Source organism: Manis pentadactyla, chromosome 12 (genome assembly GCF_030020395.1).
Source record: "Manis pentadactyla isolate mManPen7 chromosome 12, mManPen7.hap1, whole genome shotgun sequence".
NCBI classification, from domain to species: Eukaryota; Metazoa; Chordata; class Mammalia; order Pholidota; family Manidae; genus Manis; species Manis pentadactyla.
In genome coordinates, this window is record NC_080030.1 from 37,106,855 (window position 1) to 37,131,425 (window position 24,571).

Below are 24,571 nucleotides of genomic sequence, written 5' to 3' on the forward strand. Positions count from 1 at the left end.
TGGTTTCATGACTTACATTCAGGTCTTTGATCCATTTTGAGTTTATTTTTGTATATGGGGTTAGACAATGGTCCAGTTTCATTCTCCTACATGTAGCTATCCAGTTTTGCCAGCACCACCTGTTGAAGAGACTGTCATTTCGCCATTGTATGTCCATGGCTCCTTTATCAAATATTAATTGACCATATATATCTGGGTTAATGTCTGGATTCTCTAGTCTGTTCCATTGGTCTGTGGCTCTGTTCTTGTGCCAGTACCAAATTGTCTTGATTACTATGGCTTTATAGTAGAGCTTGAAGTTGGGGAGTGAGATCCCCCCTACTTTATTCTTCTTTCTCAGGATTGCTTTGGCTATTCGGGGTCTTTTGTGTTTCCATATGAATTTTTGAATTATTTGTTCCAGTTCATTGAAGAATGTTGCTGGTAGTTTCATAGGGATTGCATCAAATCTGTATATTGCTTTGGGCAGGATGGCCATTTTGACGATATTAATTCTTCCTAGCCATGAGCATGGGATGAGTTTCCATCTGTTAGTGTCCCCTTTAATTTCTCTTAAGAGTGACTTGTAGTTTTCAGAGTATAAGTCTTTCACTTCTTTTGTTAGGTTTATTCCTAGGTATTTTATATTTTTTGATGCAATTGTGAATGGAGTTGTTTTCCTGATTTCTCTTTCTGTTGGTTCATTGTTAGTGTTTAGGAAAGCCACAGATTTCTGTGTGTTGATTTTGTATCCTGCAACTTTGCTGTATTCCGATATCAGTTCTAGTAGTTTTGGGGTGGAGTCTTTAGGGTTTTTTATGTACAGTATCATGTCATCTGCAAATAGTGACAGTTTAACTTCTTCTTTACCAATCTGGATTCCTTGTATTTCTTTATTTTGTCTGATTGCCGTGGCTAGGACCTCCAGTACTATGTTAAATAACAGTGGAGAGAGTGGGCATCCCTGTCTAGTTCCCGATCTCAGAGGAAATGCTTTCAGCTTCTCGCTGTTCAATATAATGTTGGCTGTGGGTTTATCATAGATGGCCTTTATTATGTTGAGGTACTTGCCCTCTATTCCCATTTTGCTGAGAGTTTTTATCATGAATGGATGTTGAACTTTGTCAAATGCTTTTTCAGCATCTATGGAGATGATCATGTGGTTTTTGTCTTTCTTTTTGTTGATGTGGTGGATGATGTTGATGGACTTCCGAATGTTGTACCATCCTTGCATCCCTGGGATGAACCCACTTGGTCATGGTGTATGATCCTTTTGATGTATTTTTGAATTCAGTTTGCTAATATTTTGTTGAGTATTTTTGCATCTACGTTCATCAGGGATATTGGTCTGTAGTTTTCTTTTTTGGTGGGGTCTTTGCCTGGTTTTGGTATTAGGGTGATGTTAGCTTCATAGAATGAGTTTGGGAGTATCCCCTCCTCCTCTATTTTTTGGAAAACTCTAAGGAGAATGGGTATTATGTCTTCCCTGTATGTCTGATAAAATTCCGAGGTAAATCCATCTGGCCCGGGGGATTTGTTCTTTGGTAGTTTTTTGATTACCGCTTCAATTTAGTTGCTGGTAATTGGTCTGTTTAGATTTTCTGTTTCTTCCTGGGTCAATCTTGGAAGGTAATATTTTTCTAGGAAGTTGTCCATTTCTCCTAGGTTTCCCAGCTTGTTAGCATATAGGTTTTCATAGTATTCTCCAATAATTCTTTGCATTTCCGTGGGGTCCGTCGTGATTTTTCCTTTCTCGTTTCTGACACTGTTGATTTGTGTTGACTCTCTTTTCTTCTTAATAAGTCTGGCTAGAGGCTTATCTATTTTGTTTATTTTCTCGAAGAACCAGCTCTTGGTTTCATTGATTTTTGCTATTGTTTTATTCTTCTCAATTTTATTTATTTCTTCTCTGATCTTTATTATGTCCCTCCTTCTGCTGACCTTAGGCCTCATCTGTTCTTCTTTTTCCAATTTCGATAATTGTGACATTAGACCATTCATTTGGGATTGCTGTTCCTTTCTTAAATATGCTTGGATTGCTATATACTTTCCTCTTAAGACTGCTTTTGCTGTGTCCCACAGAAGTTGGGGCTTAGTGTTGTTGTTGTCATTTGTTTCCATATATTGCTGGATCTCCATTTTGATTTGGTCATTGATCCATTGATTATTTAGGAGCGTGTTGTTAAGCCTCCATGTGTTTGTGAGCCTCTTTGCTTTCTTTGTACAGTTTATTTCTAGTTTTATGCCTTTGTGGTCTGAAAAGTTGGTTGGTAGGATTTCAATCTTTTGGAATTTTCTGAGGCTCTTTTTGTGGCCTAGTATGTGGTCTATTCTGGAGAATGTTCCATGTGCACTTGAGAAGAATGTATATCCCGCTGCTTTTGGATGTAGAGTTCTATAGATGTCTATTAGGTCCATCTGCTCTACTGTGTTGTTCAGTGCTTCTGTGTCCTTACTTATTTTCTGCCCGGTGGATCTGTCCTTTGGGGTGAGTGGTGTGTTGAAGTCTCCTAGAATGAATGCATTGCAGTCTATTTCCCCCTTTAGTTCTGTTAGTATTTGTTTCACATATGCTGGTGCTCCTGTGTTGGGTGCATACATATTTAGAATGGTTATATCCTCTTGTTGGACTGAGCCCTTTATCATTATGTAGTGTCCTTCTTTATCTCTTGTTACTTTCTTTGTTTTGAAGTCTATTTTGTCTGATATTAGTACTGCAACTCCTGCTTTCGTCTCGCTGTTGTTTGCCTGAAATATGTTTTTCCATCCCTTGACTTTTAGTCTGTACATGTCTTTGGGTTTGAGGCGAGTTTCTTGTAAGCAGCATATAGATGGGTCTTGCTTTTTTATCCATTCTATTTCTCTGTGTCTTTTGATTGGTGCATTCAGTCCATTTACATTTAGGGTGACTATTGAAAGATATGTACTTATTGCCATTGCAGGCTTTAAATTCGTGGTTACCAAAGGTTCAAGGTTAGCCTCTTTAGTATCTTACTGTCTAACTTAGCTCGCTTATTGAGCTATTATATACACTGTCTGGAGATTCTTTTCTTCTCTCCCTTCTTGTTCCTCCTCCTCCATTCTTCATATGTTGGGTGTTTTGTTCTGTGCTCTTTCTAGGAGTGCTCCCATCGAGAGCAGTCCCTGTAAGATGTCCTGTAGAGGTGGTTTGTGGGAAGCAAATTCCCACAGCTTTTGTTTGTCTGGGAGTTGTTTAATCCCACCATCATATTTAAATGATAGTCGTGCTGGATACAGTATCCTTGGTTCAAGGCTCTTCTGTTTCATTGTATTAAATATATCATGCCATTCTCTTCTGGTCTGTAGGGTTTCTGTTGAGAAGTCTGACGTTAGCCTGATGGGTTTTCCTTTATAGGTGACCTTTTTCTCTCTAGCTGCCTTTAAAACTCTTTCCTCTCTTTGATCTTTGCCATTTTAATTATTATGTGTCTTGGTGTTGTCCTCCTTGGATCCTTTCTGTTGGGGGTTCTGTGTATTTCCGTGGTCAGTTTGATTATTTCCTCCCCCAGTTTGGGGATGTTTTCAGCAATTATTTCTTTCAAGATACTTTCCATCCCTTTTCCTCTCTCTTCTTCTTCTGGTACCCCTATAATACGGATATTGTTCCTTTTTGATTGGTCACACAGTTCTCTTAATATTGTTTCATTCCTGTAGATCCTTTTATCTCTCTCTATGTCAGCTTCTATGTGTTCCTGTTCTCTGGTTTCAATGCCATCAATGACCTCTTGCATCCTATCCATTCTGCTTATAAACCCTTCCAGAGTTTGTTTCATTTCTGTTATCTCCTTTCTGGCTTCTGTGATCTCTCTCCGGACTTCATCCCATATCTCTTGCGTATTTCTCTGCATCTCTGTCAGCATGTTTATGATTTTTATTTTGAATTATTTGTCAGGAAGACTGTTAGGTCTGTCTCCTTCTCTGGTGTTGTCTCTGTGATCTTTGTCTGCCTGTAGTTTTGCCTTTTCATGGTGATAGGAATAGTTTGCAGAGCTGGAACGAGTGACGGCTGGAAGAACTTCCCTTCTTGTTGGTTTGTGGCCCTCCTCTCCTGGGAGAACAGCGACCTCTAGTGGCTCGTGCTGCACAGCTGCGCGCAGACAGGGCTTCTGCTTCCTGCCCGGCTGCTATGGAGTTAATCTCCGCTGTTGCTGTGGGCGTGGCCTGGCTCAGGCTGCTGCTCCAAAGTGGTGGAGTCGCGTTGGAGGGGGAGCTGCTGGGAGGCTATTTATCTCCGTAAGGGGCCTCCCTGCTCCCTGCAGCCCAGGGGATTAGGGTGCCCAGAGATCCCCGGATTCCCTACCTCTGGATTAAGTGTCCCGCCCTGCCCCTTTAAGACTTCCGAAAAGCACCTGCCGAAACAAAACAACAACCACAAAAAAAAAAAAATTTTTTTAATAAATAAATAGATAAATAATGGCCGCTCGTTTTTCTTTATTCTCTGACGCCAGCCTCAGCCATCTGCTCACCGGTCTTGCTGCCCTGTTTCTCTAGTATTGGGTCCCTATCCCTTTAAGTCTTCCAAAAAGCACCCGCCAAAACAAAACGGCAAAAAAAAAAAAAAACAAAAATTGGCCGCTCACTTTTCTTTTGTTCTCCAGCGCCAGCCTCTGATACCCACTCGCCGGTCTTGCTGCCCTGTTTCCCTAGTATTGGGTTCCCTGTCCCTTTAAGACTTCCAAAAAGTGCTCGCCAAAACAAAACAGCAAAAAAAAAAAAAAAATTGCCGCTCGCTTTTCTTATGTCCTCTGGCGCCAGGCCTCTGGTACCCTCTCACTGTTCTTGCTGCCCTGTTTCCCTAGTATCCAGGGCCCCGCGCATGCACTGTGTCTGCGCTCTGGTCCGGATGGCTGGGGCTGGGTGTTCAGCAGTCCTGGGCTCCGTCTCCCTCCCGCTCTGCCTATTCTTCTCCCGCCGGGAGCTGGGGGAGGGGCGCTCGGGTCCCGCTGGGCTGGGGCTTGTATCTTACCCCCTTTACGAGGCACTGGGTTCTCGCAGGTGTGGATGTGGTCTGGATGTTGTCCTGTGTCCTCTGGTCTTTATTCTAGGAATAGTTGTCTTTGTTATATTTTCATAGATATATGTGGTTTTGGGAGGAGATTTCTGCTGCTCTACTCACACCGCCATCTTGGCTCCACCCCTATTTTGTGTTATTTCTAACATACTTCTTACATATATGTACCAAGTAATTTCCCCCAATCCCTCTAAAGCTTCTAGGTTTTTTTTTTTAGGTTTTTATAATATGAACCAAAGGACCATTTCTCACATGAGTCCCTCATGGTACCTTCCTTTGTTTTTCCCTTATAGCAGAAGAAAAAGAAGGGGAAAAAGATCTCTGTCTCAGGCACAGTCGCAGGGGGGTCATCAGGTGAGAAATTGGGGATCAACAGAGGTGAGGCTTAGAACCTCACCCCCCCGTTCTGAGAGAAATCTTCTGCATACGTGGATGTTTTATTGCCTGTGTCTAGCTTGGATTAACACATAGTCTACAGGCACACACCTGATCATCTACATTTGCTCTCTTACAACACTAAACTCTGTTTTCTACCTTTATCTTGTATCTACCTACCACTTCAGCATTTTATTAAAAATAATAATAATAAAGAGAGAAATGTGGTATCCACATATAAATCAAGTATAAAAACCAAATGAGTATTCATATTTGAACTGACTGTTTATAGTTCATAATGCATGAGCAAAACCAAAAGTTTCTGTGATGACTGCCCTTGTACTGTTCACTATGTAACTTATTCATTATGTAAGAATTTGTTCTCCATGTAAGAACTTGTTTGTTATGCCTCAGAAGATTGGAGACTGACGAAAATTAGGCTTGGGTGGATTAATGATTGTGCATTGAGCATTGACTCCCCTATACAGAATTTTATTGTTGTTAACAACCATTTGATCAATAAATATGAGAGATGCCCTCACAAAAAAAAAAAAAAAAAAAGTACAGACTTCCAATGGTAAAATAAATAAGTAACCGGGATGTAATGTATAGCATAAGGAATATAGTCAAGATATTGTAACAGCTTGGTAGGGTGATAGCTGGAACCTAGAATTGTCATGTATATAAATGTTTTATCACTGTGTTGTACACCTGAAACTAATGTAATGTAACACTGTGTGTCAACTACCCTTCAATAAAAAATAATTATCTACAAAAAAAAAAAAAGATCTCTGTCTCATCCAAAAACAATCTGACAGGTTCTAGAATACTGAGTTGTTCTAGAAACCGTTGCATCATATTTAGATCATCTTTATGCAGTTGATGAAATAGTTGAGCAGCAGTTTTCCTTCTTTGCTAGGATGCCAACAGTTAGCAATTAAATTTCAAAGATTTTAAACAATGTTGGACATCATTCTGAAGAAGCTAGAGAAAATCTAACTGCCTCCATGGTTTCTGGGTGTCATTCAGAGCTGCTGCTCATTTCTGTAGGGCCTTTAGTCATCAAATATAAGTATCTATATACACATGTTTTGAAAAATACATTTAAAAGTTTTTAAATTCCTATGTTGATATTCTGATTAATAATCTGTTTTCCTTTTCCTACTAATCACTGGTCACAATTGGATACAATCTGAAGAAGCATCCAAATACTATCAAAATAATATTCTAATAAGTCAGCTTTAAGTTTCTCAGGGAGAAATTTATTTTTAGTTGAAATTTTCTTTCTTGTCTTGTAAAATCTAACACTGTGACTGTGATGTGTTCTTGTAGTTATGTAAATGTTTTTAATTAGATGCTAAATTAAATTGGTTATAATTGTTCTAAACACACAGAATGTCCCTGGCTGCTTATTGTGTCATCTGTTGCAGAAGAATAGGAACCTCCACTCCACCAAAAACCAGCACATACTGGAGAGATTTCAGTGAGTACAGCTTAAACAACACTATTTTCTTATAGAAATAGTGATAGAATTATGGTTCAGTTTCTAGGGTGGTCCACAAAATCTTGTTTATCCCATAATAAATCTCAGATTTGTTTGTCTTTTCTATACGAAAGGTCCTCCCCAAATCTGTAGGCCAAGAGCCAACACTCCTTCTTCTTGGGAATCTTTTCCCTCCCCTATGTTTCCTGTCACATTTGTACTCATCCTTCTGAACTTGAGTTTCACTACACTCTCATTAAGCTCCTTAAAAACAAAGTGTCAGCAGCATGTATTAGGTTCTGGAAATACCATGATGAGCAAAGATGTGCTTGCCCTCCAAAGCTTAGGATCTTGTACTAGTCTACTGTCATTTTATTTGTAAATCTTTATTTACCTTCGTACTAATCTTTACTTATAAAATGAGATGATTGGCTTAGATCATCTTTTATTCATTTGGCAAATATTTATTTACCATCTATTATGTGTCAGGTACTATTCTAGGCCCTGAGGCAACAACACTGAATAAGGCAAAGTCCCTGTCCTCACGGAGCTTTCTTTTGGTCTTTAATACAAATCTGTTTTAGGATAAATCCTTTTGATCCAGAAAATTCTATGGTTCTGTATTTTAAATATAAAAAGAACTGAGGACAGAGAAGGGAGCTTTTCTTCTCTCATCATTCCTGCAGAACAAACTTAAAATAGTGAATATACTTCAAGGTAGGAGAGAGGGTTGTGAGGGCCCAGTGAAAAAGAAACATTTACTAAGGTGTTGCCAACACCTTGTTTTGCAGGAGCTTAATAAATAGCTACTCAGTGAGAGCATAGTAGTGACTCAAGTTGAGAAGTATAGGTACAAATCTGACAGGAAACGGGCGGGAAAGAAGTTATGAGTAGTAGCAGTTCAGAAGGAAGAAAACGGGCTGCTCCCGGAGAGGGTGGCGGGTGAGGAAGTCCAGGAAGCCATCCCAGTCCCTGAGGAGCTGCACGCTCAGGAAGCTCTGTCACGCTTCTGCTCTCAGACTGCCTGGGTTGTCTTCTTCCCAGTTCTGGAACCACTACTAAGGTCCTAGAGTTTGGGAAGAACAGCCATCTCCCTTGCCTGATGCATAGGGAGGTCGATCAAGGAGAGTTCCTTATCCCTCAAAGAGGAGAAATGAGTTCTTGGCAGCATAACTTGAAGCTCTGAACAAAGGGCTACCTCTGTACATACAATAAGTTGTAGGTAACATACATTTTTGTGGTCTGGCTGCAGTATCTAACCATCATAGGTAAGATACCAGTTGAGATTGTGTTCAGCACACATAACAGAGACTTGACAACAGTGGCTTAAATTAGTAAAGTTTTCATTTCTCTTACATAACAGGTCAGAATAGAGACAGTTCAGGGCAGGAATCACAGTTTAGTAATCCTCCTATCATCCTGCTCCATTATCTTTATTGTCCTCATGGTTACAAGGTGGTTGCTGAATCCCTGCACATCAAGAAGGCAGAAAGACTGAAACCTGTCTTAAAAAGTTGTGTCTTTTATTTGGGGAAGGATTCCCACCTGTAGCCTCCCGTCTATATCTGATTGGTGACAGCTGTGTTGGAGTCAGACTTAGATGCAGAGGAGTCTGAATTTGCATAATTTTAGATAGTAATCAGATTGTGTTAGAAAGGACTTAGAGACTTACGTGTATTGGATAGGCAACTAGCTGTGTCTGCCACTATGAGGTTTTTATTTAATATTAAAAAAAATGTTTTTCAAGTATCAAACAAAAAATTTATAAACTTGTAGAATGTAACCTATATTTTAGATGGGGCTGTGTAAATATGGCACTTAACCACCAATCATAACATCATTACTTTGGGAAGAGTCATTTTATGTCCTCACTTGACAAATGTAATCCCCTCGCTATAATGCTAGCAATGATGGGGAGAATTCTGGCATCCCATTTGTTTAATTGCTCGTGAACTAAAAGGAGTCTTTAGGTGAGTTAGCTTCCTGGATGGTACATTCAGTGGGAACACTGTAGTCTGGCAGTTATCAGAAGTGCAACAGGAACGGGGCTCTCTACTGACATGGTGGGTATGACAGAATAAGAGGTGGAGGAAGGGGACAATGGAGATGACATGAGAATAATGAGTATGAAGTACAGGTTGTATTGGTTTGTTTATTTGCATCTGGGGATAAAAAGCCATGTGTTTGTTGATAGCCACTGATTACATTAAAGGCAAAATATCAATAACTTCTTACCTGAATATATATGATAGGGGTAGAGCCTTACACTGTTGCCTGTTTTCTGTTACACTTTAAAAATGAAATTCATCATATTGACTTTTTCCTTTCTTTTGAAGGAAATATAATAAAGTTTACTGGATCACTTATTTTAGGGTAAGTGTCAACTATGAAATTCATTGAAATCTCAGTGGAAGTGATTGACAGGTAGCATGGGATAGTGAAAAGGACACAGATTTCAGTATTAGATAAGTGGATTAATCGCTGGTTCTAACACTTCAGTGTTGTCTTTATCCACTTACCTTTCCTCTTGAGGAGTGTTTTCTTCTGGGTCCAAGTGTACAGTGGGGATTCTGCACACCATGCCCGGGTCATCTGAGGAAGGTACTCGACACATCCAGAGCAGGCGCTTGCTAATTACCTTTCACACACCTACAAGCACATCTTGCGTCAGGTTTTAAAGTAAGTGAAGGAGGTAAAATCAACTACGGTCAAAATTATTTTTGAAAATCTCTTAAATCACATTAGAGCTCTCATGAAAGGAAATTGAGGCTGACCGAGGAAGCCAGCAGATGACATCTACCATCTTATGCTCTTTCAGGAACACGTGCTTAATGAATGGAGTGACCATCTTTTTGGCAGGGGTTGTATATGTTAAATGAATGTCTAGTACTGTTCTACTGTGTTTGCTAATAATACTATTTTTCTCTAGTATAAATATAAAACCAATTCTTAGATGCTAAAATGACAAAGGAGATATATTTGGCATTTTATCTAAATACATACATTTCTCCATGACATTGTAATGTAAGGCAAAACATAGTTAGATGGTGTTTCCTTTTGAATCATTCCAGACAAAAGACAAATGTATATTTTTTTCTATTATGCACTTTCTTTGTCTATATCACAATTATATATAGCGACACAGGAAAAATTAGTGGAATATAGTGAAATATTCACACTCAGGAATATAGTGAAAATCACACAATTTCTAGTAAAGAATTTTGTCTTTCACGGAAAGCATGATAAAAATACTGAAAACATTTGCATTTTTGGCTGCTCAGATAGATGCCCAAGAGAGGAGAGGATTCTCTAGAGCCTCTTCTCTATTTCTCTGGTGCTGGACAGTGGCTTTTCTATTTTACTGTGTCCGCTGTAAGACAGAAACCAAAGGTCAAGATAAGGCTTAATATAACTGATGTTACTAAGCTCGGAATCCAGACAGTGCATCCTTTGTGTCTGGACTTAGGGAGTATGTTGGTCAATACAGTCAGGAAGAAAACGTTTCATTTTGGGTACATGACAGACAACATTGTATTTCACATTTAAAAGTTGACTTTAGGAATGTTACTGAGGGGGGCAGAAACTTTCATGTGCTGGTGAGGGAAGTACAAATTGACTAATGTTTGTGAAAAAACAGTTGGGCTCTATCTACTAGGGCTGAACAATGTGTTTACTGTCAGAATGTCTGTAATTCTCCTTCCAGATATGTACCCAGAGGAACATATACACGTGTATATAGCATAGATGTGTAGAATGTGTAACAGTGTCTTTTTATAATAGACCCAAACTAGAAATGTTTGGTCTAAAAAAACTAAGTGCCCATCTGTGGTAGAATGGGGAAATCACTGGTGGTATATCCATACAATGGCTGAATCACATACCATATGAAAATATAAATAAATGCGTGAATTAAAGATACATGCGACAATGTGGATAACTCTCACAAATAGAAGGCTGAGCAAAAGAATGCAATGCTTCTATTTCTAAGAAGTTCAAAGACTAAGCTCTGTTGTTTAAGGATGCATTCAGAAGTGGTGAACTATAAAGAGAAGCAACATTATAATAAAAGGTAGAATAACAGAGAGGTGAGAGAAAAGGTCAGGATCAAGGAGGGACACACTGTGGGTTTCTGGGGTACTATTCTGTTTTCTGCCTGGATAAGGTAATGTAGCTATTATTTGTTAAGTTGAAATGTGTATGTATACATTTATACATAGGTACATAAATATAATACATGTTATACACATATTACTATATATATATATTGTTTCCCAATGAAAGAGAAGGAAAAATTTCACTATGAAAAGCTTAATAAAAAAGAATGGTTCAATCAACATAGTAAGTGTTGAGGAAATTTCTGTTCATTATGGGGTACATGTCAATACTATATGTAAAAGCTTTCTTTCTAAAAAAATATTTCACTTAATGTTTATTAAGCGCTTCTTTTCTTATCCATTTCGAGAAATTCTACCCTTTAACCTTTTTCCACCACTTTTAGGAAATATTCTCAATCTATAGGTTCAAGACTTTGGCTGTTGTACAGATTGGGCCATTCAATTTATGTGATTCTCAATAATTTGATGAGCTCCATAATCAATAAAATTCTGTTATAGTCATGTAAAAAAAAAAGAGTGGCTTTTATGTTACTTTTAGATTGTGTATTTATGATTAACTTTTTGCTTGTTTTTAAGAGGTTCTTTATTTCTTACCTATGAAGTCCTGGCCTTGAAGAAATCTTTGACATTAGATACTCAAGTAGCAGAAAGAGAAAAAATGAAGTCATATATATATGTGCACAAAGTTTCTTCAGATAAAAGAGAAAATCATGGTAAGTTTATGCTGAAGTAATTCTGTGAAAAATGGAAGCTAATTTGGAATTTTAAAATGAGAATTTAAAACATCATATTAACAAGAGAGGTTCGGCTACTTCTAAGACTCACCAAACCCTGTGTGAACCAAATTCCTAAAGAATTCCTTGAAGGCCAAATTTTGGACTTTCACTCTCCCATAATGAAGTGAAGTGAAGACTAGTCAGTTGTTTTAGTCTAAACTGACAATTCCGTTTCTTTGTGGGGGGCCATCAGTTCAGAGGCTGGCTCTCAGGGTGGCAACTAGAAAAGCATGATTTTGTCTCTGCTCAGAGATCTCTGCTTTTAGAGATTTATTCATGCAAACAAAACTCATGAAATGGATCCATGAATATGAATACCAACTGGCTTGTTTACAGAGAGAAAAACCTGTCACAAAGCCTGGAAAAACCTGTCCTTACCAGTCAGAACATTCCCCTTTGCCAAATTTAGGTCACAGGGAAACCTAATACCTAATTAGTAATCAGACAGTTGCTTGGTGAATGTGAAATTTTAGGGCAGAGGAGTATCTTTTTTTTTTTTTTTTCAGTATCATTAATCTACAATTACATGAGGAACATTATGTTTACCAGACTACCCCCATCACAAGTCCCCCCCACAAACCCCATTACAGTCACTGTCCATCAGCATAGTAAGATGCTGTAGAACAGAGGAGTATCTTTTTATCAAGATACAGGTAGCCCAGTGACTGAAGCTGCCTGTTCCTCCCTTGTCAGCCAGAATAACCATGCCGTTAGCACGTTATGTTCCCTGAGAGGAACTGCTCCCTGGCTCTGAGCTGTATCTATCACACTCTGTCCTGTTTGTTTTAATTATTATTCTACTTCCCTGTTTTTCAGCGTGCTTTTATGGTGTGCTAAAATTTCAATTACACAGATAACTTTTATGGCTTATAATTTACCTATGTAGTGAAGTTTCATCTCATTAGTAAGGTATCTCCAAATTTCAGTTTGAGGAGGGCTATTTTTAAGGGATATTTTCCTGAATGTAGTTAATCCTATGTCACATATGAAGATTTGTGTTGGCTTTAGAAAGAGAGAGTTTTTTGTTTTTTTGTTTTTTCTTTCTTTACTTTTTCCCTGACTTGGAGAGCATTCTCATTTTGGAACCTGGAGTTCTGTGTACCCTTAATGGTCTTAGTTGCTTTAATAGTGACAATAAAAAGTGAAAAATGCTATTTTATGTTTTCTTTTTGAATAAATTTGGAGTTTAGTTTATATATTTTTCTTTGAAATATTGGAGTATAGCATTAAGAGTACATACTTAGTTTAATTTAAATTTGTTATCATTTTAGGACTCACCTACCAGGCAAGAAAAGAGCTTCACAAAGCAGTAAGAAAGGTGTTGGCAACATCAGCCAAGATATTGAGGGGTCCCTTTGCTGGTAAGTGTCAAATATTTAACTTGGAATCCTTGTCAGGAGTCTGACAATCATTTGATGATCAACCTGAGATTTTTTTCCATTTTTTATACTAATATTCATTATAGATATTGAAAATTGAGTAACACTAAATTTAAGAGCTTGATGCCTTGGACAGTTTTCTTCCATCCTTGGGGAAGGATGGTTGTCTTGTTACATGGTTATAAGTAATTATTGAAACTTAATACACCTTCTTCTCTTGATGAGCATTTCAAAATCTATAATTTGTTAGGAAAGCACTCCCATGCTTTCTTAGAATATTGCATCACAAATGTAGATTTCACTGCCAGGTAAATCTATAAAGTGGAGCTAGCTGTGAAAGAGCTTTGAAAAGTTCCATCATGAAAGAGAAAATGAGGGGAAAATTCTAGAATTAAAAGATGCTAAGGAGACTTAAATCTTGGTTTTAAAAAATAGCTCTATGATTGGAGAAATCTATATATGGAATTAGGCTGGATTTTAGATGATTTTGGAAGATTTTCACTAATGTTCTTGGGTGTTATGATGGCATTGTGGTTATATAGGAGAATGCAGACTGGACTATAAAAAGTAAAATGTTATTATGCCTGCAACTTCCTTTCATATAGTTCATAAAAAAATATACATGCATATAGATTAAGCAAATATGGCAAAATAATATCCCTTATTAAATCTAATTGTGGTAAGCATATGGGTGTTCATATATTCCTTTAATTCTTCCATATGTTTGCTATTTTTCACTGTAAATTTTTTAGGGAAAAAGAGCCAAAAAAGACCACATTGTGAAAGCAATATAGTATATAAAACAAAAGCACATACTGTAATATGCATAATAAATTAAATAATAAGACAACCCTAAGAACAAAGCTGTCAGTCATTATCAATACCTGGAAGTGGATTTAACTCCCCTGTTACAGATTTCAAATATGTATAAATTACCTTCTTAAATGTGAGGATAAAGATGTGGTTTTAACTGTTCACACTGTTCACAGTGTTTTGTTTTTGATTTTGTTCTTCCTTTTGCAGATACTTTCAGTACAGTTGATGTGGAAGATCATGAATGTGCCGTGTGGCTGCTCCTGAGGAAGAGTAAGTCGGAAGACAGGACAGCGCGCTTGCAGGCTGTGCAGGAAATGTCAGAGGCCCATCACTGGCTCGGTAAGACACCATCTGAACACATCGCACATTACCCGCTGGTTCTGCCTTTCTCATATAAAAGGGGAAGGAGATTTGATGGAAGGAAAATAATTCAGGAAACCTTAATATATGTAAAAAATATTTTCAAAAACTTTAGGAAGAAACTCTAGTGGTAAAGTACAAAATCTGCTGGCTTGGTTGCCAAATGAATTTGGTAAGAACAGCCTCCACACTGAGGTTGATATATTTGTGTAACTGTCCACCAGAATAGTTTTACTTGATTGGAGAAATTTCTTGATTCTGATAGTTTAGGCCTAATGTTGTGTTTGCATTTTCTTTTGGTTCCTACTTAATGAAGCATATTTTAATTGCTTGCTACTCCATAAATTATCTTTGCTTTCATTTTGATATCTATTTGGCTCTAATACTAATAACTAGTCAAATGTAACTGATTTGTGTGTGTATCATAATTTAAGGAAGATTTAAAGTATTTAATTTTATTTAAAAACCACAAGTTGTACAATAAATGTGTATGAGCAAGGGCTTAGATCTGTTCTGATTATAGTACAGGGACTAAAGTAGACTTTGTTAGTAGAGTCATAAAAATGGGTAAACAAAAACATATAATGTTTTCAAAGAAAAGTTCAGAATAAGATCTCTGCTTCCATACAATTAGTTGATTGAGTGGTGACTGTATTTATAATTTATAAATAAAAGCTTATGTAAGGTAAGTGGAGACTTAGAATAAAAAACCTTTCTCAAAATGTGCCTTCCAGGACTCCATTTCAGACTTACTGTATCAGAAAAGTCTGAGTTGGAGCACTGCCATGTAGATTTTGAAAAAGTTCCCCACTTGATCTGGAGAACTTATCTATGTTATGAATTGCTATTATTAAAAGTAATGTCTGCTTCAGTGGTTGCAGTTTGTTTTTGATACATGTCTTAGTCGAATTGGGCTGCTATAACAAAATACCATAGCTGGGGGCCGTATAAACACCAGAAATTTATTTCTCATAGTTCTGGAGGCTAGAAAATACAAGATCAGGGTGCAGGGAGATTTGGTTTCTGGTGAGGACCTGCTTCCTGGTTTCATAGAGGCTAGAAAATACAAGATCAGGGTGCAGGGAGATTTGGTTTCTGGTGAGGACCTGCTTCCTGGTTCATAGAGGGCTGACTTTTCACTGTGTCCTCACATGGAAGAAGGGACAAGGGAGTTCTCTGGGGTCTCTTTCATAAGGGCACTGTTCTCAGTTATGGGGGCTCCACCATCATGACCCAATCACCTTCCTAATGCGTCACATTGGGGATTAAGTTTCAACATGGGAATTTGGGGGAGAGGAGACAAAACATTAAGTCTACAGCCATACATAAAGAATGGAATGGTTAAATTATGAAGGTAAAACAAAGCACCACCATCCGGAACCTCAGATTGTTCACAGGTACTGGGAAATGCCAAAGCCCCAAACTGTTACCAGGGGGCACTAGATCTAAATGGAACCTCAGGTTTTTTGAGTAGTGATCAGAACACCTTTTGAATACTGGAATTATTTTTTTGCAAAAGGAGAAGGTGTTAAATTAGTTCTGACCTGTCAGTTTTCATATTTGAGTTTCATTTTTTCAAAAAGTTTAGACTGTGATATTCCTAGACATATATTGAGAACTGCGAGATCAGTCATGGAAATGTTGGGTATTTAGCTTATTGGAATTATAAATGAGTTTTAGTTGTGGAAAAAGCTTAAGGGATTTTGAACTATAAACTTATAGTTTAAAAATCCAGTCATTCATTTAATCCTTTAAAACAACATATATCTTTACAACAGATTACCAGTATAGGATAATTGCTCAAGCCTGTGACCTGAGAACTCTCATTGGTTTGGCACGAAGCAAAGAGAGTGATCTTCGCTTTTTTCTCCCACCGCCTCCTTTGCCATCTTTAAAAGAAGTAAGTAAATAAAATAATCCATTGAGTGAAAAGTAGTTTAATATAGTGTCTCCACTTTGGGTATAGAATAACCATCCAAAAGCAGTTTCTTGGTTACTTTTCACAAGCTTTTTAAACAAGAATGTAAACCTGAAATTGTCATTTCCATACAAAGATATCTTGATTCCTCTTATATTATTTTCCCCTTTTGGGGATTGAGCGTCTCCATTACTCCAGAGGGTAACTTCATAGGATATCAATGCCTGTGAATTGGTCCCTTGTTCTGAGGTTGCCGTAGATCAGTTTTTCTCAACCTCAACACTAAAGACATTTTGGGCCAAATAACTCTTTGTTGCTGGGGGCTGTTCTGCACATATTAGGGTGTTTAGCAGGATCCCTGACATCTACTCCCTCCCCATTTGTAACAACTAAAAATGTCTCCAGATACTGCTGAATGTTTCCTGGGGTGCAAAACAGCCCCTGGAGAACCATGACTTGGATATTAGTGTATTACTCAACAGAGGGTAACTAACCCCTACATTTAGATACTAATGTATTACCCTATATGTATAGTAATTAACCACTACATACAGGTACTACCTCCTGAGTACCTCTTGTACCTCTGTTACTCCACATAAATAATAGTTACTAACCACTACTACAGATATAAGGGCATTTTTCTTGAGCTTTTCTAGAAAATGAAAATCTGAAACTTGGAATCTGTTTTTGAAAAATAGAAAAATGAATATACGAGACCTAAATTATTAAATAAAATCAGGCAGTAGCAAGTTTTGGATTTTAAAAGCTAGCTTTAGTTAGAAAGAGTATAATAATTCATTTTTCAGTCAACATGTGAAGTAGCCTATGAGCTGAAAATCTAGAGCTGTACTTTGCAATAGGTCTTTCAGATTGAGGTAGCAGACATGAAAGTATAGTATTAAAAATTAAATGATTTGCTATTTACCTGGGTGGATGACTGTTTCCAAGGCTAATAGCACTAATTTATCTCTGCTGGTTTGTTTTGGGTTTTTCTGCTTTAATTCTTCAAGTACTGCTTGTTGTACTCAGTTGTTGAGCTCAATAATGAATTTCTTTTCTCTTATTTCAGGATTCTTCCATTGAAGAAGAGCTCAGACAGCTGCTGGCTTCTTTACCTCAAACGGAGCTAGATGAGTGTATCCAGTATTTTACATCTTTGGCTCTGAGCGAAAGCAGTCAAAGTCTAGCTGCTCAAAAGGCAAGTTCATTTATTCATTTAGTAAATATTTTCATGTGCCCTCTTTTTCTAAGATACTGTGCCAGGGGTTAGCACTAGCCAGGGGCTAGAACCTTCAAATAGTCATTCATCCATAACTGAATAAGCATACTGACTCCTGGCCATGTGTCACACACTGGGGTAGGTGTTGGAGATATAGATCCGAAAATAAAGGAGTATATAGGAGAGGTACAAGTCACACTGTGAACCCTTCACTCTGCTTAAGTTGCAGCTTGAAGAATGAAGAGAGTAATTTATAAGGTTTTAAATATCACCTGTGTGCTGCCAGCAGAAATTGATACCTGTAGTCCTGTGTTCTAACCTAAGCTCCAGATGTGAATATTTAGCCTCCTACTTGATATCCTTACTTGGATGTGTAGTAGCCGTCCCAGATTTAACATGTCCAACTCGCCCTCCCTCCACAAAGCTCTTCCTCCTCTGGTCTTTTTCATCTCAGTAAATGGCATGACATTCACCTAGTTGCTTAAGCTAAAGATTAGGAACTCTTCCTGATTCCTTTCTTCCCTATTCAGCTAATTAGCAGTTGCTGTAAGCTGTCCCTTCAAACATACCTCGAATCCATTTGTCTCACCATTGTCACTGTAGCCACCTACTCCTGGCCACCATCATCTCTTTTTCATAATATCCTATTCTTTCATCTTGGCCTCTACTCTTTCTTTCATTTTAAAATAACTTGAAAGTCTCTTGCAGAGTCTTCTACCGTTTTGGTGTGTTACTGGGGGGTTAGTTCCAGTTTGTGCTGCTATTGACTGCCTTATGTGAGACTGTAGATTAACATGGGTTACGCGTTTCACAGTGGGCGTATCTCTAGTTGAACTGATGATTGTCTATGGGGGTCTCACACACCCTGGATTGTATGTTTGTCCCTACAGAACAATTTTTGTGTTTGCTTCTTTTGGATACCCCAGGAGTTTCACTGTTATCATAGTAGGTTTTTTTACTTACATTCTCTAGTTTGGAATTTCTATAGCACATAGTATAAAATCAGATATATCTGTAGATGACATATTCTTAGAATTGTGTTTTCTCATGCAGAGCCCCAGGCAGAAACAGAGAAGCTTTCTTGTTGAGTTTTTCTAGGTCTTTTTACAGAGGGGAGGCAATCCTTCCAGAGCCCTGCCTTTATCTGAGGATCTCAAATCTAGTTCCCATAGAGTAGGAGCCAAACCCATTTCTCCTGCACCGAACAAGTATTACAATCCCACCCCAACGGACCTGTAGGCATTTTACATCATCAGCTGTGTGCTCACCACTTCTGCTGAATGTTCTGTTTTTAATTCCAGCACCCAGCTATGTTTTAAAATAGCTTTTCTTGTATTTTATCAAACATTTTTACCTGTGTGTAGTGAAAGGAGGTCAGTAGAAGCCGAGGTCACCACCACCCCACTGGATCCAGAAAGTATCCTCATCATGTCTCTATATGGAGCTACCACAGCCAGCGCCTTACTTGTGTCTCCAGTTCCATGTCCTCACAGCAGCCAGAGTGATTCTTTAAAAACATGAATGAGATCCAGTCATGCTCCTGCTTAAAGCCTTCCAAATGGCTTCGCATTATGTGTTAAACCTGTGCCCCTTCCCTTTTATGACCGAGGCATGGACTGGCCCTTGTTTATCAGAGTAACTTCCCGTAAGGATGGTGGTGAGATTGACAGGAAGGTGCCAGTGGGCCTGGTTAGAGGATGTGAAGTTTGTTGAGTGGCAAATGGGTGTGACACCCGCAGGAGACCACAGCACAGGTCAGGAGGCCCAGCTTGCCCTGCAGTCGGCGCCGTCTCCGAGCTCTCAGTGCCCAGCATGCTCCTCTTGGAGGAAGACTGCCTTCAGATGTGGAAGGCCATTCTGACAGAGCGGTTTATGTTCTCTCCCCCATACCCCATTCTACTGCTGCTTCAGCTACAGGCCCATTCACTAGATGCAAATAACTGGCAGAAAAACTACCCCCACACAGGGCAGAGAGCTTCCTGCAAGTGAACGAAAGCTCAGTGTCCTGAACAGACTCCAGCTCTGGTCCACGCGAGGGAAGTCACTGAATCCCAGTATTCTTGTGGTTATCAGCTCAGCAAGTTTTTGTTTTCATAAAATGTCTCATATCTCTGAGAAAAATCAAAAGAAATTACCGCCACTGTTACTACAGTAACTCTATAATCTACTTAGTAAGGGGAAAGCATTTTATCAGTACAACCAATCATAGTATTCTATATTCTTTAAGCAATTAGTGCTTTGTCTTTTTCTCATTTCCCTTTTCATGAGAAATTAGGAACTCATCAGTAGATAAGACTTCTCTCCATTCCTAGAAATTGCCAAGTGTTGTATCTACTTGTGTTCCCCTGCCTGGAGTGTTTTGCCACCAGCTTGTCACACAGCTGCCTCCTTGTCCTTCAGGTCTTGGCCTGTCAGCTCCTCAGAGAGAATGTTCTCTATACTCATATGTTTATTGCATTTGTTGCCTTTCATAGCATTTATTCCATTCTGTTATTGTTTTATACATTTTCCTGCTTACTCCTTTTATTCTCTTCCAGTAGTCTCTAATCTCCCCAGTACCTTTTACAGCATCTCATACACAATATGCTCACAGGAAGTATTGAATAATGAATGGATGAATCATAGCATTGCTGAAAGAGCCAGCTTTGCACAAACTTATACATACTTAAATTTTAACTGGCATATTTTTGTTATGAATCAAAGTTATTTTTGTATGACAGATAAAAACAGAGGTAACTCTAAGGGTTTTGTTTAATTGGTATGTAGACTATATGGTAAGAAAATATTCATTATGTATTAAATCATTTTGTTGGAATCAAATGTTGAAATGCATTTGAAAATACTATGTTAACTCATAGTAATGTTGGACCTCAATTCGCCTAACATAATAAAAAATTATACATAAAATGCTTTGTTATACATCTATAATTAATATATAATATGTATATAAGTTCTTTAGTAACTTGATTAGTCGACATTTCTTATGCTTTATTATTGCCTTTTTAATTTTTATAATTTACCCTTTACTATTGTTTTTAACATTGTCACTGTCCCCCCCTTTTACTATGTGCTTTTTTGACCCTTCAGAAATTGTTTTTTAGTTGGACTTACGGAATTTGATGTATGGCATTTCTTAAATCTTTATGAATTTATTTGATCTTGCTATATCTTAATCCAGTGATAAAGCAGCAGTAACCTATGTATATATATATTTTTGTCAGAAGTTAGAATATAATGCATACAACCACACCATGAGTTTATACCTTTATATTCACTCCTTTTTGCTTGTGCTTCTTATGCCACACAATCTGCCAGGTCAGAAATTATTCAAAACTTTTCTAACAATGAGGATGGAATTGGAACTGCACTCTTATATCCCACCTGAGAAATGATCAAGCAAAATGAAAACTAAATCATTTTTCCTCTTCCTTCTCCCCATTTTTTCATGGAGAATTTAGGTTAGAAAGAGGTCAGGTGATTTGCCCATGAGAGGTGGGAAGAGGGATTTGGGGGAGGCAGGTTGTGGTAGTAGACATTGAAGAAAAATTCCCTTCCCCCAAAGCCTACCAGTCCACTATTTACCTTATCTGTGCTAGAAGGGGGAGTGGCTTTCAATGAGTTAGTCCCTTCCCAGTTCTCCATTTAAATAGTGAGACTCTTGAGATTCAAGCATGTTTAAAATTGGAAAAACAGAATGTTATATCAGAAAGGATGGCATGAATAAGAATTATGAAGTGGATAACCATTTAGAACATCTGCTTCATTTACTGAACCATGGACCCTATAAATAAACCTAAAATGCAGAAATTTCTGGACTGTGTTTTCTACAGGAAACCCTGGGCTTTATATATGTATGTTTGAAAGACATCACCTTGCAGTTGTCCCCTTTTGCCAGCAGGTGGTCTGTATGCACACAGTTGTGACCCCTAGTTGAAAAGGAGCTACATTAATAAGTCTTCCTTCCATCCCTTCCATGTCCCCTGCCCTGACTCACCACACACACACACACACACACACACACACACGTAGTTATACAAACTTTTTACCAAATAGTAGCCTGTGGTGCACATTCTCCTGCCCCTTCCATTGCTCATTTAAAGGTTTATCTTGGAGATTGATATCTGTCAATATGTGAAGAGACTCAAAACTTTTTATACTCACATAACATTTCATTGTACAGCGATATCATCATTAAACCAACCCCAAATGATGGATAGTAGGTAGTTTCAATCTTTTTTTAAAATTAAAGTATTATTGATATACAATCTTAAGAAGGTTTCACATGAACAACATTAAAGGTTTAAACATTCACCCATATTATCAAGTCCTTCTGCTCCACTGCAGTCACTGTCTATGAGCATAGTAAGATGCTATAGAGTCATGACTTGTCTTCTCCATGCTGTACTGTCTTCCCCGTGGCCAGTAATTTCAATCTTTTGCTGTAACAAACAATGCTGTAGTAAACAAACATGTACCTATGTCCCTGCCTGTGTGTGAGTGGCTCTAAATTGCTGAAGGGCATGGCACCTGTAATCTTGACAGCTGTCACTACATTGTCCTCCAGAGAAGTAGCCTCACTGATACCACAAGCAGCAGGGTGGGGATAATGCCCATTTTTCTGCCTGTTTGATAGATGCAAAATGTCCTTTCTCAGAGGAGCCTCTCTCATGCATGCCTCTCATATGGGCCATGTTGGGTGTCATTTCACACATTTTACAAGCATTGTATTTCTTCCTAAGAACTTTATGTGTAGGATTGTTGCTAATTTTTCCACAGCACTGTTGGCATATTTTTCTCACTGGTATGTAGGAGATTATTGCCTATTTGTGACATTAGCCCTCGATCTCTGATAAGAGTTGAAGTGTTCTTTCCTTCTCAGTTTATTCTTACTTTTTGGTATCTGTTTAGGGCTAGCCCCTACTATTCTTCTGTTTCATAATTTTCTTAATCATTTGTTTATTCTTCCATATGAACTTGAATTTCAATTTAGGATGAATTAAAAACTCTCTGATCATTGTCATTGTTGTATTTTAAAATTTTCCAGTAATGTCTTTTCTCTTTTTTATTATTTTGGTGAACAAGCTTTAAATAGACTCTGCTAGCATAATGCAACACTAGAAACTCTAACCAGTCCTGCATTTTTCTTCCTGGATGAAGAATTGTGTTAGTCTTCATTCTTGCAGATAAGAGGACACAGAAGAATTGAGAGAGACTCAAAGATTGTCCTCATCTATCATCTAGAATAATTCCTTCTGTGTCCTATTCTAGTAGGCAACAGTTTGCATAACTAAAGTTCCCTTTATGGTTCCAAAATATGTTTTATATAACAGAGAGATACTTTTGTCAAACAGAAAATATTAGTCACTTTTTTCAGTAAAAATTTTAATTCTCTAACTTTCAGGGTGGCCTGTGGTGTTTTGGAGGAAATGGACTTCCTTATGCTGAGAGTTTTGGAGAAGTTCCTTCAGCTACAGTGGAAATGTTCTGTTTAGAAGCTTTAGTAAAACATTCTGAGGTAACTTACATTTTCAAAATATGATTTACTCTTTGTGATCACATTGAAAAAAATCATACAAATTGATTCACACAAGGGAAATAATTCTTATTTTTGTAAAAGTTTTTTGCTTGTTTTAAAACTTCTGCTTTTCCCCCATCTAATTGTTAGAACTGAAAACCATGATTTAGCACCAGTGCATGAATTTTATTTTCATCAAGTATTTTGAAAAATGTATTTAATCTTAATTTGCATAAGAAAGCAACCTGTTGTCTAATTATGGAATTTACCTTGTGAGTTACATTGTCCCTGGTATCTTTCTCAGATTATTACCAGGTAGTTAATTTCCAGTAAAACATCTGCCAAAGATGTAGCAAGGAAGAAAAGAAAGTAAATATTTGGATAACCATACCCTTGAATTTTAACTATAGCATATATCAATGATTTGTTAGCATTATGACAACTTTTCTATCATGATCATAGTTTGATTTTTTAAAGAAAAAAGCAATAAACTTTGTGGTGCTCAAACATCTGTGCATAAAAATTACCCAGGAAGCATGTTAAATTTTTAACATTTCTTGCTCACCTCTAGCAATTTTACTTAGTAGGTGGGGAGTTCAGGAATTTACATCTGTAACAGGCTCATAAGTGTGCCATCCTACATCATGAGAAACACCATCCTAGAGATTTTAAATTGTCCAGTTTAATTTTGGGAGCCTTAAGACATGGTCCAAAAGCATGCTGGGCTCTAGTCATCTTTAGTTCCCCCTGGTGGCATTAGGATTCAGGCACTGAGCAGTTACTAGTGTTGTAGTTCAAAAGGGAACATGGGAAAATGAGCTTGAGTTTTTGTGACTTATGACTAGTTTCTGAAGCAATAGGTACATTTTCGTAGAAAGTACAGTACATGGAATTCAATAGTTGCCTTTCTAGAAACCTCTCAAGGTAACATATCTCACTTGATGTATGTCTAAAAGGCATACTTTTACATGCATGTAAAATGTGATAAAATTTAATTGTTTGGAGAATGAAAATTATTGCATATATGTGATAAATTAGTGATGGGAAGAGGCAAGGCCGGGTAGACTATAAGGATGTGTTGATCATTCTGTCACCTTAATATTACATTGCATTCTTTGACTTTCTTTTATTCTCCATTCAGCACTCACACACCCCTTTTTTTTTCTTTTTACTTGTTTTTTCTCTTTAAAACAATTTTCCAACTCCTCAGTTTTAGGATAACCCCACAGATGCTACTTATTTCTACCTGGGAGTTCTTGAGTACAGACAAAAATCTACCTCTTGTACAGGGGGTTAATTCCTGCTCAGATGGCAGGTTTTTCAAGGATAGAGAACCATTTTTAGCTAGTTTCAAGCCAATCAAAGTATCACTATAAACTGAAACTGTTCTGCAATAATGATACTGTCAGGTTACCTCCAACCTTGAGCTAAGCAGAGTAACTTTAAGGATAAAAATGTGAGCAGTCCTGATGAGACATACCTTAATTTCTTCAGTGTTTGGAAACACTCTCAGGTAGACAGGGCTGCTTATTTAAGCAGAGGTGAGAGTTTCGGGTGGTCTCTTTGGGTCTCTGTTCTTGAGCGGAAGCCACCTGGCTGCCCCA

The 24,571-nt window shown here is 37.8% G+C and overlaps 1 protein-coding gene across 4 annotated transcripts in view; it reads left to right on the plus strand.

Annotated features, from left to right (window-relative positions):
• SERAC1 (serine active site containing 1) overlaps positions 1-24,571 on the plus strand; it is a 55,307-nt gene that overhangs the window by 13,911 nt on the left and 16,825 nt on the right. The window contains exons 2-10 of one of the 4 annotated variants that reach the window (XM_057489072.1): positions 5,305-5,365; positions 6,781-6,869; positions 9,206-9,242; positions 11,561-11,697; positions 13,032-13,121; positions 14,163-14,294; positions 16,094-16,215; positions 17,303-17,431; positions 22,854-22,967. In XM_057489072.1, coding sequence (XP_057345055.1) covers positions 6,782-6,869; positions 9,206-9,242; positions 11,561-11,697; positions 13,032-13,121; positions 14,163-14,294; positions 16,094-16,215; positions 17,303-17,431; positions 22,854-22,967 — 849 coding nt within the window. In that variant the 5' untranslated portion in view covers positions 5,305-5,365; position 6,781. The remainder of the gene's footprint in view (positions 1-5,304; positions 5,366-6,780; positions 6,870-9,205; positions 9,243-11,560; positions 11,698-13,031; positions 13,122-14,162; positions 14,295-16,093; positions 16,216-17,302; positions 17,432-22,853; positions 22,968-24,571) is intronic. The other 3 variants (XM_036886751.2, XM_036886753.2, XM_057489073.1) reach the window with 3 other exon arrangements.